A 17,929-nucleotide genomic window follows, 5' to 3' on the forward strand; every position below is an offset into this window, starting at 1 on the left:
CCCCATGCTCTGGTCCCTAGCCCTAGCCACCTTCCTTCTTAGTTTTCCTCCCTCCCTCCTTTCCTCCCTCCCTCTCTCCCTCCCTCCCTTCTTTCCTCCCTCCTTTCCTTACAAGGAGAAAGGATGCAGTTACATTGTGATAGAAACTATGCAATTGAGGGCAATGTACTGGGATCCCAATGCGTTTGGGATCTTTTAATATATTTTCAAGAATAAATGGCAAGTAGTTCTCACTAAAAGAAAATATGAGTTAAAAATGTGGAGCAGGATCCAAGGCCACCAAGATCAAAGAAGCAACTTATCAAAATAAAATATCGACCAATGTAAATATGTTGAATTTATTAAGAGTATAAATCATATTTAGTGAGATGTTTTCAAACAAATTGTTTCACTTTCATAACAACGAATGTATCACGGACTATACTTTATAATCAGTAGAAAAATAAAGTGAGATGAATGCTGTGGAAATTGTCAATTGTATATGCCGTCTGTTTTTGGAAGACTTGTAAATATTTTTTAAAAATTTAAATGCATTTTCCCAGGTATTTTTATTTAAAGAAATTGATTAGACTCTGGGGGAAATAAGTGTGTATTGTGGTCTTCATTGAAACCTTAATGAAGAGATTTCTATTTCTATTTGGAAAGAATGGCTCTCCTGCCTGCATGGATTTGCTTACTAACAGAAAAGATAAAAGAACTTAGTCAATTCCTCTACACAAGCCAGCCATTGTTAAACTGAGTGCTTTGCAAGTTAAAAATATTAGTTTAAAGTCATTCAAATGGCCGGGATGAAATAACTTCTTTACTGTGCAACAGCCCTATGACTTTGGTGTGGGAAGAGAAGCTCTCCAAACAACACCGCTGCGGAGAGGAAGGGGAGCTTTTGAGTCCCTTTCTGATGCACTGAGATCAGATGTCCCTTGGTGTATCCTTATAGAAATTTTAAAACTCACAGAGCTAGTTGAAAGATTTACAAAAAATCACATAACTTTATTTTGTGAAGCACTAATATGACTCAGTTACATTTAGCTACAGTACAGAGAATAATAAAATAGCACCGGGGAATTTTTTTAGGTAGTCAGGAATCTTGACTCCTTCATCTTCCTTATTTTTCCTCCACTTAACTAAACAAAACGGAGTGCTCTCACTTCCACGCTTTCTGCTTATTGGGCCACCAGGGGCCTGATTTTCATGCGGACAGCCCGGAGGGAATAATCGGCCCCTCGGAAGGGGACCCAGACCACTCCATTCTCAATCTCATAAGGACTGTTGTTCCTGGGGTCATAGAAGCCCCCAGGGTAATAGATGCCATTGAGATTGGCTGCCTGGCAGTTGTTGTACCACCAGCCTCCTCCATAGACTTCTGCACAGTTCTCTTCCCACTGGTCTGCATCCCTGTCAAAGGTGCTGAACTGCATGCCATTGTGAGAAGTGTGCTCTGTGCCTTCCTCCACGGAACCCTCAATCAGAGCATTGCCCGCCGTGCCCTTGTAGGAAGAGACCTGCAGGGCATAGCCTTCCGCCTCGGAGCCTACCCTCAAGTGATATTCTGCATAAGCCAGGTTCCCGGCCCAGTCCTCTAATTCAACCCGAAGCACAGAGCCCCTCAGGGTTAGCGAGTGGAGATATTCATTGCCTAGCCAGAATTCTCCTTCCCCCTTGTCATTCACGCTGCCGAAACCTCTCTTGTAGTCTTGCCACGTCCGGTTAAAATTCAGTGATCCATCCATTCTTTGCTGGATCAAAAGCCATCCTCCCAAACTGGTCTCTTGATCGCAATAAACTGAAAAAATCTTACTGGATCCCGGTAGCTTGATATTGAAAAGGCCACTTTGGGCACCTGAAGGATGTGTTTGGAGGACATCATCACAGTCTAAAAAAAAAATTAAGCTGGTTGGAAGAAGTTACTCTCATTTAACTTTACAAAGATAGGAATGGCCCAGATTAAATGAAGGTAGATACTGGCTTCCTTTCCCTTCTCTCTTCCTTCCTTCCTCCTTCCCTCCCTCCCTCCCTCCCTCCCTCCCTCCGGAATGCCCCACATCCTACCTTCCTTCATTTATACCTACAAACTGCAAAGGCTTTTCCTCAATGAATTTGGAATTTTACTTGCATGCACTGATTAAAGCAAGTAACCCGCAAAGATATCTAAGCAACATTTAGGACTACTATAACTTGGTCTCAACTTCAACTGAGAGCTATTCCAAACAATACGGGCAGGAAATTGGGTAACAATTCCAGGAAGGGATATTTTGGATGGGAAAATAATTTGGGTAGACAAACTCAAAATCGAGGTTCAGAGGGATTCATTGAACATGAATTTATTGAATGGCGACCTTCTGCACTGTTAGGCATTTGGGATACAGAGATGAGCATGATAGACCAAGTCCCTGCCCCCGTGGAATTTACAGTCGAGCATGAAAAACAAACCAAAAAGCTGTAATTTTAACAGAGCATGAAAGAGGGCTAGGAAAGAAGCGCAAGGTGCTGTGGGAGCACATCGCAAGAATAACTTAGTCTAGAGAAGTGCGGATACCTCTGGTAGCGCGAGCTCTAGCTCGGCCTTTCTTGGTGGTATGAGTTTCGCTGACGTGGTGAGAACTGGTTTCCTCTAAGTTCCCGAAAGGGACAGATGTTGAGCCCTTAGAGTGAAACTCTTTCAACCCAGGTGACAAGTCCAATAAATGAGACTCCTCAGGGAACCTACGATGGAATTCGTCTAGGCTACCCCTGGACGAAGTAAGGAATGAGTCTAAATCAGTGGCGTCCCCACAGTCCGAGCCATCCTCAGAGGTGACCACTTCTTTCGTCACTTGTTTGCGGCCATCAGCACCTATAACAGTCTTAGTAATGGTTTTAGAGCATGAACTGCGACTGGAGGTTAGGCCACCAGAGATAACCTTCTCTTTACCGATCAGAAGCTCTTTCCCTCCTTCAGAAGTGACCAGTTTACCTGTGTGGTGGTACTCTTTCTTTGTCCCTGGACTGAGACTTTCTGAAGATTCTGAAAAGGTGCCCCAGTCTGGGCTGTCAGGCCTGACGCTCCCATGCCCTGTGCTATCTGGCCTTTCAAGGTTCCGAGTACCAGCACCACCAGGTCCAGAGCTCCCAGGTTTCGGATTCCCACTACTGCCAGGTCCAGGCTTCCTGGGGGTTTCAGGTGCTGATCCTGGTCCACGAACAGCAGAGTCTCCGCGGTGAGTCCCAGCTGTCCCAGACCTCTCTATCGACATTACCATCTGCGGCGTTTCCAGCATAGGCTTTACCTCTGGAAGGGATGCCTGAAGCTTATCCTTGTCCACTCTGGGAACGAAATCTAAAGATGGTCTCATCTTTAACAGTGGTAAGTGTTGTGTGTATGTAGGCGGAAATAGGTCTTTGGCAATGAGATCTTCAACTTGCTTCTGCTGGCCCTCATAGTCCTGTAGATCTATCGTACGTGCTACAACCCTGCTGCATGACCCTTGGCAAGATCGGATCTTAATATCAATGTCCACCTAGAGAAAGGAGGAGAAAGATAAGGAAAGAAAGGTAGATCTAAATAAATAAAAGATGCTTATTGAGTTCTTAGTAGTTTATTTCTTGGAAGTGGTTTTCATTTCTTTGACTTGGAGACCTACCAACCCATATTTTATTCTCCATTTATGTAGTAACCTCAGTGGAAGAGATGCTGGGTGTTGTTAGGCTAGCCAAGAGAAGCAATAGGAACTATTTGGGTTTATCTTAGAACAGATCAAGAGCAAGTTGCTATTTCCTGGGAAAGGAAACACTGACGAAGTGGTCTTCAGGGAGGCCGAGGACTTGGAAGCTTAGCAGTATCAGGAATTTGAATAAGATAAGCAGGGACTGAATATTTGATTTTGAAATTTACTATCTGTGTGCCTGGGGAAATTTTACTTAATATCACTGAGCTTTTTTTTCCCCACCTGTAGAGTAGGGGAATAATTCTTACTTTATAGTTAGATAATGGATATAGAACACATTGCTCTATGTACAGTAGGCATTCAGTGAATGACTATTGCCTCCCATTTTCCTACTGTTCAAAATAAGGAAATCTGGTGACAGAGCCACACACTGTCTTACCTCCAGTCGCTTCATATCTACCAGCTGAGCCTTGACATTTTTCTGCAGAAGTTGGATCTGCTGTACTTGTTCTGTGACTTTGCGATTCAAGGTCTCAAGTCTGTTTCTCAGATCTTCTGACACTCGGTAATATGCATTATCATTGTCTGAAATAGAAAATATGGATATTGAAGCAGCTACTGAGTGATTTTCTTGAAATAGCCAGTAAAAGAAGGAAATTTACTTAGAAATATTCCCCATGTTACTTTGATAATAGGTTGTTCTCTTGGTATTTAATTTGTGAGTTGCAAATCTATTAGGCGTTTGATTTTTGGACAATGTTATGTCCTGTAGTCATCCATGGGTGTCAGTTAAGGTGCCCTACCAGCAATTAGAATTCCAAATAATTGCAGAAGAAAATCTCTTTGGAATTTTAAAGGTAATTAGGAGATAAAATAATTGGTTTGATCACATTCCAATTATTTTATCATATCCTTACTCACAGGGCTTGAACATGTTCCTGGATTTTCTTTTTTTTTCCACACAACTTTCTATTTTTATTTCTTTTTGTATGTATTGTTATCAATTGTTCATTTTTTAGAGCAGTATTAGGTTTCCAAGAAAATTAAGAAGGTATAGAGATTTCCCGTCTACCCACTGCCCTCAAACATTCATAGTGCCTCTCATTATCAACATCATTCATCATAATGGTCTTTTTTTTTTTTTTAACCAAGTATGAACCTACATTGATACATCAAAATCACCCAAAGGCCATAGTTTACCTTAGGGTTCACTCTTGGTGTTGTACATTCTATAGATTTGGACTAATGTATAAATTGAATGTATAGGTTTTTGAGGATTCTATTGATATATCCTCTCAACCATGCCCAGTCTTCTAATGAGCCTATCACAGGCATTCTTCACTCTGTCTGTTTTTTTTTAAAGTATGTTTTATTGATTTTTTACAGAGAGGAAGGGAGAGGGGTAGAGAGTTAGAAACATCGATGAGAGAGAAACATCGATCAGCTGCCTCCTGCATGCCCCCTACTGAGGATGCGCCCGCAACCAAGGTACATGCCCTTGACTGGAATCGAACCCAGGACCCTTCAGTCTGCAGGCCGACGCTCTATTCACTGAGCCAAACCGGTCAGGGCTGTCTGTTGTTTTTTTATCTCTAGCACTGCTTTTTAGTTCTTTTTTAGGATTTCCATTTCTCTGCTTACACTGCCCATGTTCTTGCATGGGCATGCTGTCTACTTTATTCATTAGAATCCTTAGCATATCCATCATATTTGATTTAAATTCCCAGTCTGATAATTACAACACCCCAATCATGTCTGGTTTTGATGCTTGCTCTGCCTCTTTAATGTATGCTTTTTTCCTTGTAATTATTTTTTTTATTGAAAACCGGACATGATGTACTGGGAATTATGTTTCTGGATTTTATTACTAGGGTTTTCTTCCTATCTGTGGATTTGAAATTTTTCCCAAACTTTTTTAATGTTGTTTTAGTTCAATAGGATCACTCTCTTGCCAATTATGTTGCACCATTGACTTTAAATTAGTCCAGTGTCTCCTAAGATATAAAGAGTCAAGCAAGGCTTTAGGACCTGGGGTCTTACTAAGCTTGCTGCCCAGGCCCAGAACAATCCCAATGCTTCCTGGTCCTAATGTGGCTGAGCCCTTGTTCTATAAGAAAGCTAGAACATGGCTATATAATTTTAATTAAAAATAAACAACAATGCTGAGTAATCTGCTTAGTGGAGTCTTTGGGTAGAACTCCCAACTCCATCACATGACAGCTTTGGATATTTAAGCAAGTTCCTTGACCTCTCTGCTTCCTCGTCTGTTAGATAGAAACAAATACGTCTACTCAGCAGGTTGGGCCCAACTTATTTTCAGTATGTACCTTTGTAAAGAAAGCACTTGAATTCTAGTCTTCAATCCAAAATTCTGACTTACATTAAGTAACTCTTCTTGACATTATAACAACAACAAAATTGCAAGCTCCTCCTTAAAAATTCAGCTATATCTTAAGGGTATGAGTTTCTACACGAAATATTTTGGAATGAAATCTCAGTTGCTATAAGGAGACACCATGTTTAGAATTTTTGATGTTGTTGTTTTGCTGTGTGTTATAAAATCAAAGCACTAAATATGTAATACTTACGGTGAGAGTCGGAAAAATGCCTTCTGTACTGTTCTATTATATTCCTGATGTGTGAACTAGAGTCCTTATTGTTCTTCTGATAATCAAAGAGTTCATTTGTGAGCTTGTTTATTCTGCTTGTAAAATCTTGATTGACTTCATTAATCAACCCTTGTATCCTGCAGCCGGAAGGGCACTTTTGGTTCTGAAAGTGAAAAGAAAAACATTACATTAAGGGCCTATCTCTTGGGTTCAGTACAATTTTGAAGGTTTCCATGCAGCTCCCATTGCTCCCCTACTCAATCTCGTCAGATCATCCTTTAATTTAAAAGTAATTTAGAAGGACTAGGCAGAGATCATAGAGAAATTCTGAAATGAGAAGCCCCTCAATCATAAATTAGGCCTCATGAAATCCCGAGGCCATAATATTCAGATTCCTAGTATCTATCTGAATAGACAACTAAAATCCATTCTCCTAATCCACTAATGACCAGAGTATGGGAGGTAATTTAAATAGTGCTCTCAGGACTAGGTTCCTTTTCATTTGTCTTTTTTCATTTGACATGTAAGAAACTGTTAGATTACTTCCATTGGAAAAGTTTTCTGTGACCTAATGGGTCAGCCTGTGTATGTTTTCAACAGCACAAGGAAGGAGTCTCCCGTTCCCTATGCCCACTGCTCACCCAGTCTTCATCAGCACAGAAGGGCCATTCTTTCTCTCTGCAGGAAGATGCAGGTCTGGGGTCAGGTCTGGGGCCACGCGCACCTCCTCCTTCAAGTATAAATTCACCTTTATCGGTCTCTGTAGTCTTTAAGGATTCATTTACAGACACAAAAGAAAGGAACAGTGAGAAGATAAGGAAAGACACTGGCATGCCTGTCAACCCCAAGAAGAGGAGGGGGGTTCCCAGAGGTTAGGAGTGCCAGCGTCAGGGCCTCTACGAGCTTCAGATTTCTGATCTTTCTAATGAGAATCCTAATACCCATTTTATGAAGTTGTGAGAATTAAAGGAGATAAGTTGTACAAATTTCTTAACTGTGTTTGACACTAAAGCATTTATTAAATGGTAGTCCTCTTCAAAGCTCTATTATGAAAGGGAAATTATTTGAAGCAACAAAATTGGTTAAAATTTACCTTTTCATTTTCATTAAGATCTGGAGATAGATAATTGGAAAATTCAACGGGTTCTTCCTCCTATAATTTCTGTTCCAGTAGGAAAAAGCCTGCACTGTCTTGGCTTAATGCCTGTCTCGCCTTTAAGTTTCTACTATGAGCTTATGGGTCCATAATTTGAGCAAATATATTCCAAGGATACAAATGTGGTCAGTTCAACTAAACCCAGACATGCTTTTTAGGTTGCTCACTCATGTAATAGCTTCTTTGTGTTTGAAATGAGGAAAAGTAGAGTGAAAGTAAAAATAATGGTCCATGACTGACAACATTTTTGAACACGTTATAATAGAAACACAGATTTAAAAATTTTTCTATTGTGATCTATGAGATAAAATAAGATATAAAAAGTATTCTTCCAATAAGACTTTATATCCCAACAAATCAATGCAGGTTTTAGATTTTAGCTATTTTTGCCACCAACTTACAAGGACTTTGCTATTTTAACCTCAGTTTATTTTTATAATTAGTTAACATTTGTCATCTCATTAAAAAATACCCCAATAATAGTAATACTAATTCAGGTAATCAAGAACAACTTATTTAAAGTAACAAGTACAATTTTTTTGTCTAAGAAATAAAATTATAAATTCAAATATACTTCAGAATAAAATGGCACAACAATGCAAGCAGGTAAAAGTTAAATATTTATGCCAATAACAGGGAGAAATAACTGAAAGTTATACATTATCCAAAACATCATCACAGCAAATGATGTTAGTTTTATTTCCCATAAAAATGTTTACTTATTATTTTACTATAAGGGAGAAAATTAAGTTAGAAACCCTTTTTAGTTTTTTTCTGCTCTGGTATTCAGGTTTATGAGTGATGAAGAAAATAAATAAATTGGAATAATCCACAGCCTATATTTATCATGTTTTTATAAGATTAAAGTGTTTCAAAAGCCTTGTTGAATAAAGTTTCTCTTCTTTTCTATAGGTTTCTGTAGTCAAACTTTAGAAGTTATTACAGTATTTAGTAATTACCTTAAAAGAATATAATTGCTTCCCAAAAACCAAATTGCCTTATTAATTAATCTCTCCTGGCTTTGCTTTGTAATATATTTGCAAAAATAGCTTACTTGTTTTGTATTTGTCTGAAAAGAAACACAAAAACTACCTTTCAGAAAAACCATATTAAACCACTGTTCTGCTTATTCTGGACAAATAGCAAAATAATAATAATAATAATAATAATAATAATAATAATAATAATAGTTAGGTTTTAAAAACTTATGTGAATGTTTTTTTTATGTTAACTAGCATTAACTATCTCAAGGCTTTGTAGGAACTAAGCTGGCAAAGATATCTTTCCTTTAAAAAATATGTTGTAAGCCTAAGTTACAAATGTTAAAGCTTCCCCTGTGAATTTATACACGTTGATCCCCCTAAGCCTCCCTCTTAGGGCCATATTACCCTGTACTCTTGAGATGTTTGGCCCATCTACGAACTTGCCTTCATGGCCTAGAGCTGGGGGAGCCAACAGTGTGGGAGGACATGCATAACACTGACTCAGACCTTTGAGCTCTGTGAAATAACCTCCAGAGAGAAGGCAAGAAGAGAAAACAAAGGCACCATACCCAAACTGTGCCCGCCACGCTCAGGACCAGGCCGAAAATCCACATGGAACACATCATTTCCGAGGGGGATGGGGGTTGGCTCTTGAGGAGCAGCACTCCAGCTGCAAGAAAAGAGGACTGCCTTCCCTCCCAGTTCCCATCTCATTTAAACCTGCAGGAGATTCGATTAATCATTATCTTCGTCCTGTTTGGATGGTCAACATGTATTCTACATTCCTTGCTTCTTCTCCAAGGTTGGTGTCCCAGCAGTTCTTGCTCAATTCCCCCATGCTTGTTTGCTTCCCATAAGCTGTTGCAAAAGCAGCAGCAGAGAGGGGCAGATCCCACATTCCAGGAACAAGGTGGCTTTGGAAATCCAGAGGGGAACATAGGAGAACACACCAAACTTGAGTACTTGAAGGAATATGGAGGCATGCTAGCTGTAGCCCACTGTGAAACAGAGATTTGACAAATGATATTTCACTTTATGTAGGAATTATGGTTGGATGATCTGACTTTTAAAAAATGACTAAAGGCCTCCTAAAAACTTACCTTGAACAGATAATTTTTCTCTATCCAAAATGGTTAGGACAGCAGCCGCTGACTCCAATCATTCTAGGTTCATTGTCCCAGCTACAGCATTTCCCAGTTCTGAGCTTCTGGACACATTCGTTTCTTTACTAGAGGCCTGGTGCATGAATTTGTGCACCAGTGGGGTCCCTCGGCCTGGCCTGTGGGGACTGGACTGAAACAGGTGTGAGAATTGACCGAACTGAGAATTGATATATTTTATTGGTCTTCATATGAAAGGTGTGGGTCCTCATTTGAGCAAAAAAGCATAGGTGGGTTCCACAGCTGTGAAGCTGACCCACTGCCTCAGGCTCCGTAGGCATGTGAATCTTGTACAAATGGATGAAAACCCAGGTTCAAGGCAGAGCTCTCCTTCACTGCTTGATATGTGGAAGGCTCTTTGTCTGATCCAGGTCAGCCCTTCTGTGGTTTTCTTGGATTTCCAGAGGCCGCTGCAGAGCTCAGTGGGAGACCGAGAGCCCCATCCAGGTGCAGCAGGGCAATGACGCCATGGGAAGCTGAGTCACACTTGTCTACAGTGGCTGAACCGGCAACCTGTCAGGCATGGGCAGGAATTTCAGGCTTCACTTCCTCATGTTTTCCTCTGCCCGCAGGAAGTGCCCTTCTTGGGAGGTGAACATGCATATGGAAGAAGTCCCCAGAGTCTAACCTGGGAGACTTCAGGTGATTTTGTTGGACATAATCTGATTGCAAGTAAGTTAACAGAAAACATTCTGATTAAATCCCTTCACTCTGGTGCCATTGTCAGGGCATTTCCAAGGTACCACCTGAGGGCATCATCCTTGCTGTTCCATGGTTCTCTCCCGTATCAGCATATCTCACTTCCTCCAGGGTTCTGTTCAGATGGCATCTCCTCAGATAGGCCATCCTTGACCACTCTATCCGAAGAGCAGCCACCCTCAGCTGCTATTCCATTAGCCGGGTACTTTGTCACTGCTGGACAATAGCGATTTGGGAAGTTATTTGTTTATTTCATGTCTCCCCCACACTAAGCTTAATGAAACCACAGCACACTCTCTAGTCCAATGCTAGGCAAGCACGTACTAATAAATATGACAATATTTATTTTGCAGGGTTGTTGTAAGGCATTACATGTGGGATATACACATTAGGAGCCCCAGGAATGGTAGCTTTTATTGTTCCTGGAATGTGTCCCAATGCCCCAAAATAGAAAGTTCCCATGTTAGTGCTACAGGGCCGGAATTCCCTTACCGGGCACTTGGGTTGGGCATTCTCTTGGCCGGCACTGCCCTGAGCCCCAGATTGGTCTCTCCACCCCCTGAACAAGCCATGTTACCAGCTATGGAAAGGCAGGTTTTGTTTAGACAGAAAGCCATGCAGATGAACAGGCAACAAATAATACCAGGAGTACCATTTTTAAAAGCATGTGACAATAAGGATATTTTTTACAAATGGCAAAATAATTTGAGCAATTTCCAGTTTCTGAAATCACAATCTCTGCATTTTTCTCAGGGGGGCCTATATCTTATTTCCTTTGTTCTAATGAAAAGGATGTTTGATTTATTCATCCTTTTGAAATTAATATAACGTCCCACACATTGTAAATATTTAGATGCAGGGATTCCTGCATTTATTAGGCCATCACAGCTGGCAGGACTGGAATTGTTTTCATTTGTATGGTGTATAATGTGTGTAAAAAGACTAGAAATTCTATAGCTGTCAATAGGTTTCAGTTTTAACCTGTATCTACCTATGAAAGCTTACACATGAAAAGTAAAATATGTGTGAGTCATCTAAATATCTGCCATTGTGTAAACATATCTTAAAAATACAGACAAATAAAAATCAAACAAAACCCCTCAGCTTTCTTTTGAATGGGGTATTCATCCTTTCCTGGGACATACATGCCAGGGCAGTAAAGGAACATCCTTTTCTTTACCGATGGATTTTACATGTATTGAATTCTGAGAGTTTATGTCCTTATCCATTCATTTAAATGTAACAATATTTATTGTGTTCACTAATTGTCAGTCTTGCATGCTATGTTCTTGAGATAGAAAGAAATAATGTACGGTCTTGTACCTTCAAGTTGCTTACAATTGGTGAACACATCAAGTGCATATGCAACTAAGAAGTTAAACCACAGGAAATTTACCATTTTAGTAGATCAAATGATGAATATCTACAATCTTATAAGTTTTAAACTAATCCAAAATAGGAGGAAACTTATGTGAGGTCTATTCAAAGTACTGTTAGAACACAGAGCAGGGCGTGACATATCAGTTCTGCATTGTTTTCTGTTACATTTTGTGTAAAATGTTCCTTAAAATATCAGATTTAATTCTGGCCCCCAAAATGCAAGAGTCTCTTGAAAAGTACTTATTGTGTCTTCTAGCATAAAAATTGACATGAATATGTTCATTTATGATTGCCCTAATAACAAGAAGATAATGGTACTTTGATAGGAAATACTTTGTTAAGATGTATTAAATGCACAATTGGAAAGTACTAAAATTAATTAAAGTTTGACATGCATGAATTATAAAAATTTAGGTGATTCTGGCACGCAAAATAGTCTCTCAGGGCCTTTGCCTCAGGTTTGTACAGCAGTCACTGGCCTCTGAAGGACTAACTGGAACACATTGGCAAGGCTACTGAGCTTTGTCTTATTTTCTCTGCTTGTGTCCTGCATTTCAGGGGTGTTGTAGAAGTTTGTTATTAACCAAGCTGCTTCCTGTGAAAGATGAATCAGCTCGTGTGATGATCTGTGCAAGAGCAACCTTTATTTTCAGGCCTCATCACTACCCTGATTCCGGATGGTTGTCCTGGAAGTTATAGTGTGGAGAGAAGATGAGAGTTTCCTAAAATACACAGAAATGATTCTGAACTGAACTAATGCATGAATTTTTCTTGATCTTCTTTGATTCTGTCACATGCATTTCTCTTTAAGTCTTTATTCAGGAAAGAAATCTACTTTATTCCTTATAATTGAGCTGTGCCCAGACTAATGGTCATTTAATTGAATACGTTTTGAGTATTTTTGAAATTAAGTTCTAGATTTTCTAATAATATAATATTCTCTTTTGCTGTCTCTGTGCATAATTTTCATGTTTATCAAGCTTCCACTAAGTAATCATGAGTGTATGTGTGAATGTGTGATGTATGTATGAGAGGAGACAGAGAGAGAGAGAGAGGTGACAGGTCCCACCCACTCCTTTATTTATTTTTATTTTAACTGGATTATCATTTAAATAATTCAGGTTTCAGATAAATTAATTTTACTTATACTGTGCTTTAAGTAATTTAAGAACTTTTAAATTTATACTAAATTTAACTAGATTTATCAACTTTTTTGCATTGAACATTTATTAAAATATAAATGCTATTTTTGAAAAATAAAATCATTCTATAGTTGAATAACCAATTGATGTATTAATATCTACAATGTGGATTCATTCTAACACCATATATCCTAAATGCATTAAATTTGGTACACTTCTCTGCTGGTTTCATGTGGTTCTTCTATTAAAGATTAGAGAACAAAGCCTATCAGTTGCTACTAAATTAATCATGTATTGAGATCTGGGAAATAGCATCTGTAAGGTACTTAGCCTTCCCACAGCAAGGAATTATATGAAAAGTATGGGATAATTTAATTACTAATATCCATATCATTCTCTGTGATTCTTACTGGAACCTATTTTTAATGTACTGCTCTATAGTAAAACCAGGGCAACTTACAGAAGGCATTTGGGTAAAATTCTGCTTAGATGAAATGCAATAAAAAGTTATGGAGAATAATAGCAGAAAAACCCAAATTGAGGGTCATTTTACAAAATACTCTACCGGTGTACCAGAATATACTCCTCTAAACAGGTCATGCAGAACAAGGAAGACTAAGAAACTGTTACCAAAACTAAGGAGATGTGACAACTAAATGTAACATATCCTGGATGAGATCCTGGAATAGAGAAAAGACATTAGTATAAAGACTGGTGAAATCTGAATAAAGTGTGGAACTTAGAAAATAGTAATTATTAGAGTTGGTTTCTTAGTCTTGACAAAAGAACCGTGGTGCTGTAAGATGCTAACAATTAGAGGAAACTAGGTAGTGGGTATAGGAAACTCTCTGTAGTATCTTTAAAATTTTGCTGTAGATTTAAAAAAATTATTCCAAAATGGAAAGTTTATTAAAAAACAAACACAGAAAATATTAATGTTTTAAAACTATATTTCCAAACTTAACCAACATTGGATTCAAATCCCGTATAGAAATGGCATTCTTAACAGCAAAAATCAATTCAATTTTGTTTTTGTTTTTTTGTGGTGTGTCTGGAGCAATTTCATGTGTTATGTCATTTGACCATGACATAGCTTTGTGATGTAAAAGGAGAGCAAATTCAGAAGAAAAACATTTCTAGTCCAAGGTTTCTTAAATTTTTTTTTAAATCACACTTTAACTATTTGCCCCTGAGGATTTAAAAGAGGCCACTTTCAACACAGGGTGCAATCTGCCTACTCTGTTTATTTAGGGAGAGTCAACATTCAAAGTTATCTAGTGAGGCTTCCCATTTACCTTGGGTCACTGTGTTTTTTAAGTTACCAGTAGATGAAAACCTAGATGAGGAACTGGGAGATGAGAGTGATGGACAAGGATAATGGATTTTCATTTGGGAAACACATTTTTGATCCAATTGAAGACTTGATTATATGCCATGATCCTGAATTCTTCTGTCACTCAAATATTTCCCAATGAACTGAGATGAGCAAGAGCTTGAAATTGTGCCAGCCAGCTTTCCCGAAAGGCTTTTAAACCTGATATGAAGGAGTGTTCTACAGGCCAATGATCAAACCTATTTTTAAAATATATTTTCACTGATTTTGAGAGAGGGGGCGAAAGTATAGAGCAGGGGTGGGCAAATTTTTTGACTCGAGGGCCACAATGGGTTCTTAAACTGGACCGGAGGGCCGGAACAAAAGCATGGATGGAGTGTTTGTGTGAACTAATATAAATTCAAAGTAAACATCATTACATAAAAGGGTACGGTCTTTTTTTTTTTTAGTTTTATTCATTTCAAACGGGCCGGATCCGGCCCTCGAGCCGTAGTTTGCCCACGGCTGGTATAGAGTGATACAAACATTGATGAGAGAGAATCATTGATTGACTGCCTCCTATACTCCCCATACTGGAGACTGAGCCCCTACCTGGGCATGTGTCCTGACCAGGAATTGAACCAGGGACCTCCTGGTTCATAGGTTGACACTCAACCACTGGGCCAACCTGGCCAGGCAATTGAACCTATTTTTAATGTTCATAATTGACCATGACTACTGGACATTTGGGCCAAAGATCATGTTTACAAGGAGGCCAATAAGTACCTGTCCATCTTTAGTTTGTTCGTTTTCCTTATAAGAGGAAAAATATTAATAGTCTTCTGTTATGTAGATAATTATTGGAAACTGATTATGATTATATACACTTTTATGGAATCAATTAATTCTGATAATTTCTCTGTCCCAAAATAATTTGGGAAATGTCTCTCTCAAGAATTAATATAATCCAGTGTATGCTCTCTGACCATAATGCAATAAATTTAGATATTAATTAAAAATAGAGTTTTATGAGCTACAAGCTTTGGAACCAAATGATATTCACTTTAAAATCCTTGGTTTAAAAAGAAATCAAGAAAAATTATAAAGTACTCAGATTGTGGATAGTGCTGAGTGCAAGAGTAAGTACAATGAAGACCTTAACAGTGCTTCTCAAAGTATTTGTGGTAAAGGACTAGTTTTGTTAAATTTCTAACCAATCAAAGTACTACTAGATTATAAAATTAAGTTAATTACTAGAAAAATAAATTTAAAAATTATATAAAAATATAAGCCCAAATTTTTATTACTAGGTTCTAAAGACATAAAATTACATTTTATGTAATTTAAATATAATTAGAGCAAAGATAATTTAGGAAAAATCTTCCTACATGGTTATTTTCTATTATTTTTTTATTTTAATATAGACCAGTAACAAAGAATTTGAGGACAAGCATTCTGAGTAACACTGATTTATTGCACAATGCTATTTATATAATTTAAAAATACATAGCTCAAAAGAAAAATTTACAATTTATAAAAATGCATACAAATAATGAAACACATCAAAGCCATTGGACTGATTATTTATTATGGGAAGAAGGGAAGAAATGAAAGTTTGAATGAAAAAGAATCAATCAAGAGAATAACTGAGCACAGATGAATGAGAATGGTGAATTAGGAGTATGGCTAACAACATTTACGTCTGAGGGACGGACACACACACGCAGAGAGAGAGAGAGAGAGAGAGAGAGAGAGAGAGCACAAAAAGTTATATGAAAGTCTTTCCTATACTCTTGGTCTCTTTGTCACTAACTCATTATTTTCCATCTTCTTTAATTCATCTGATTATCATTAATTTTTTCTCCCCTCCTTTTTTGGGCTACAGCAAACCAATAAGAAATCAGCAGGTAGATATATTTTCCTCGGGATTAAATGTGTACTTTGTTTTTCACTCTTATCATCTTAATACACCAAAGATACCTACTGTAAATGCCTTGGCTAGTTTACACTGGTTAGAGTCAGAGTCCATGAATTTTAGATCTTGTAGAGATCTCAAATATGTTGTCTATATTTACATTTCTTCATTTCCCACTCATTTTCAACCCACCCACAATCTGAAATAGTGTCTTTATATTGTAACTACTAAACAGAAGGAGGATTGAAAAAAAGGTATAACACTTTGGAGGTATATTTGAAAATCTTGACATTTGTCCAATGAATGATTACTCCTGTCTGGTGATTAAAGGACTCTGCCCTGTAGCTGCATGACCCGAAGTCATGGTATCCCTACATCTGTACCAGTCCCCTCCTTTTTGGAAGCTTCCCTCTGTATGTTTTTTAAAGTATATAACTGCACACATTGCTTTGTACTCAGCTTGCCTATTTGCGCTCAGTAGTGACTGGAGGTGTTTTTTTGTTTTGTTTTGTTTTGTTTTTTATGTCAAGAAAGTAAAAGGAAGGGTTGAATAAGAGTTATTTGTGATTTGTGCTCTGAAGAAAAATAATTTATGTCTCTGAGATCCCAAACTGTTTCACTTAAAAGTTGATTTCTAAAAGTTGGTTTATCAAAATAATGGAGACATGATCCATTTGCATTTGGACGTATACCCCATGCTTTAATTCTTAAACTGTAGCCCTTCAATGTTTAGCACTGTACATTAATAACTAAACAAATAGAATTCTGAAGTTCATCTGTTTTTCTCTACCTCATTGGGTTTTTAAAATAACTACAAAATTAATATGTACTCATTATACCAAGTCGAGCAGAGTAGGGTGTATAAAGAGAAAGTTAGAAGGCCTGTCTTACCAGTCAATGTGGATTACCCAACATGCAAACCAAATATGTACTCAGGACACCAACAAGAACAGGGAATTCCAAAATGTTTTTGAAAAGTGTTATAAGTGATATTTTCGAAGGAGCATTGGACAAGTGACCTCATGGGGGGGGTGGGGGGAGAGAAACTTTTAGACTTCTTTATATTTATTTTGTATTAAGTACTTTTATTAAATTTTACATTATATATTGGTTGGGGGAGAACAAATATGTACAGATAATGCATAGGTGTCAAAATTATGTTTTGTTTAAAATGTATATGCACATACACTTTTTGTATTACCATTGTAGAATTATTTTTCACCTTAAAATTTCACTTATTGTATAAATGTTTCCATGTTCATGCTGAGATTTAATGCTTATTATGTAATCACTGTTTTCTATTCCATTGTACTAATAAACTAACTTGCTTGTGTATTCTTCCACGGCTAAATAATTTATAAGTTTCCCACTGTTAAGTATAGGGCTATATTCATATTGCTGAGATCTTGTCAATGGTCTTTTCTTTTTCAAAAATAATTTTCTTGGACTAATTCACTGGCACGGTTTTGTTGCATCAAAACTTCTTTATATAACTCTGCCTATCTACGATCAAATTTCTCACCTACAGGAGTTTGCAGGGTAGACTATGCACTCTGAGTTTAGAAGTAGTTTGAAGCATGACAAGGTTGGGGCAGGCAAGGTTAGAGGCACTGTGTGGGGCAGGAAGAAGATGACTGCCCTAACCTGGCAAGAGATGTTGTCTATCCCATTTAGAATGTGGTAGAGCAGCGGTTCTCAACCTGTCGGTCGTGACCCCTTTGGGGATCGAATGACCCTTTCACAGGGGTCGCCTAAGACCATCAGAAAACACATACATAATTGCATATTGTTTTTGTGATTAATCACTATGCTTTAATTATGTTCAATTTGTAACAATGAAATTGGGTGTCACCACAACATGAGGAACTGTATTAAAGGGTCGCGGCATTAGGAAGGTTGAGAACCACTGTGGTAGTGTGTGTGTATATA

The 17,929-nt window shown here is 38.0% G+C and overlaps 1 protein-coding gene across 1 annotated transcript; it reads right to left on the bottom strand.

The window, feature by feature from the left end:
* Positions 1-1,002: 1,002 nt before the first annotated feature.
* FGA (fibrinogen alpha chain) lies at positions 1,003-9,057 on the bottom strand. The gene is made up of 6 exons (XM_023753317.1): positions 8,962-9,057; positions 6,895-7,020; positions 6,233-6,416; positions 4,084-4,229; positions 2,537-3,497; positions 1,003-1,873 (listed from the first exon to the last, which is right to left on the bottom strand). The coding sequence occupies exons 1-6, from the start codon at positions 9,016-9,018 to the stop codon at positions 1,164-1,166; spliced, it is 2,184 nt and encodes a 727-aa protein (XP_023609085.1). The 5' UTR covers positions 9,019-9,057; the 3' UTR covers positions 1,003-1,163.
* Between the last annotated feature and the right edge of the window lie 8,872 nt (positions 9,058-17,929).

Source organism: Myotis lucifugus, unplaced genomic scaffold (assembly GCF_000147115.1).
Source record: "Myotis lucifugus unplaced genomic scaffold, Myoluc2.0 scaffold_1, whole genome shotgun sequence".
Taxonomy (NCBI): domain Eukaryota; kingdom Metazoa; phylum Chordata; class Mammalia; order Chiroptera; family Vespertilionidae; genus Myotis; species Myotis lucifugus.

Excerpts from the sequence above, each read along its gene's own strand:
- FGA (XM_023753317.1), bottom strand. The coding sequence starts at position 9,018 with ATGATGTGTTCCATGTGGATTTTCGGCCTGGTCCTGAGCGTGGCGGGC. Across the intron at positions 4,230-6,232 it reads GCATTTTTCCGACTCTCACC|ACAATGATAATGCATATTAC; the intron begins GTAAGTATTACA and ends TTTCTATTTCAG. Across the intron at positions 1,874-2,536 it reads TAGAGCTCGCGCTACCAGAG|ACTGTGATGATGTCCTCCAA; the intron begins GTATCCGCACTT and ends TTTTTTTTTTAG.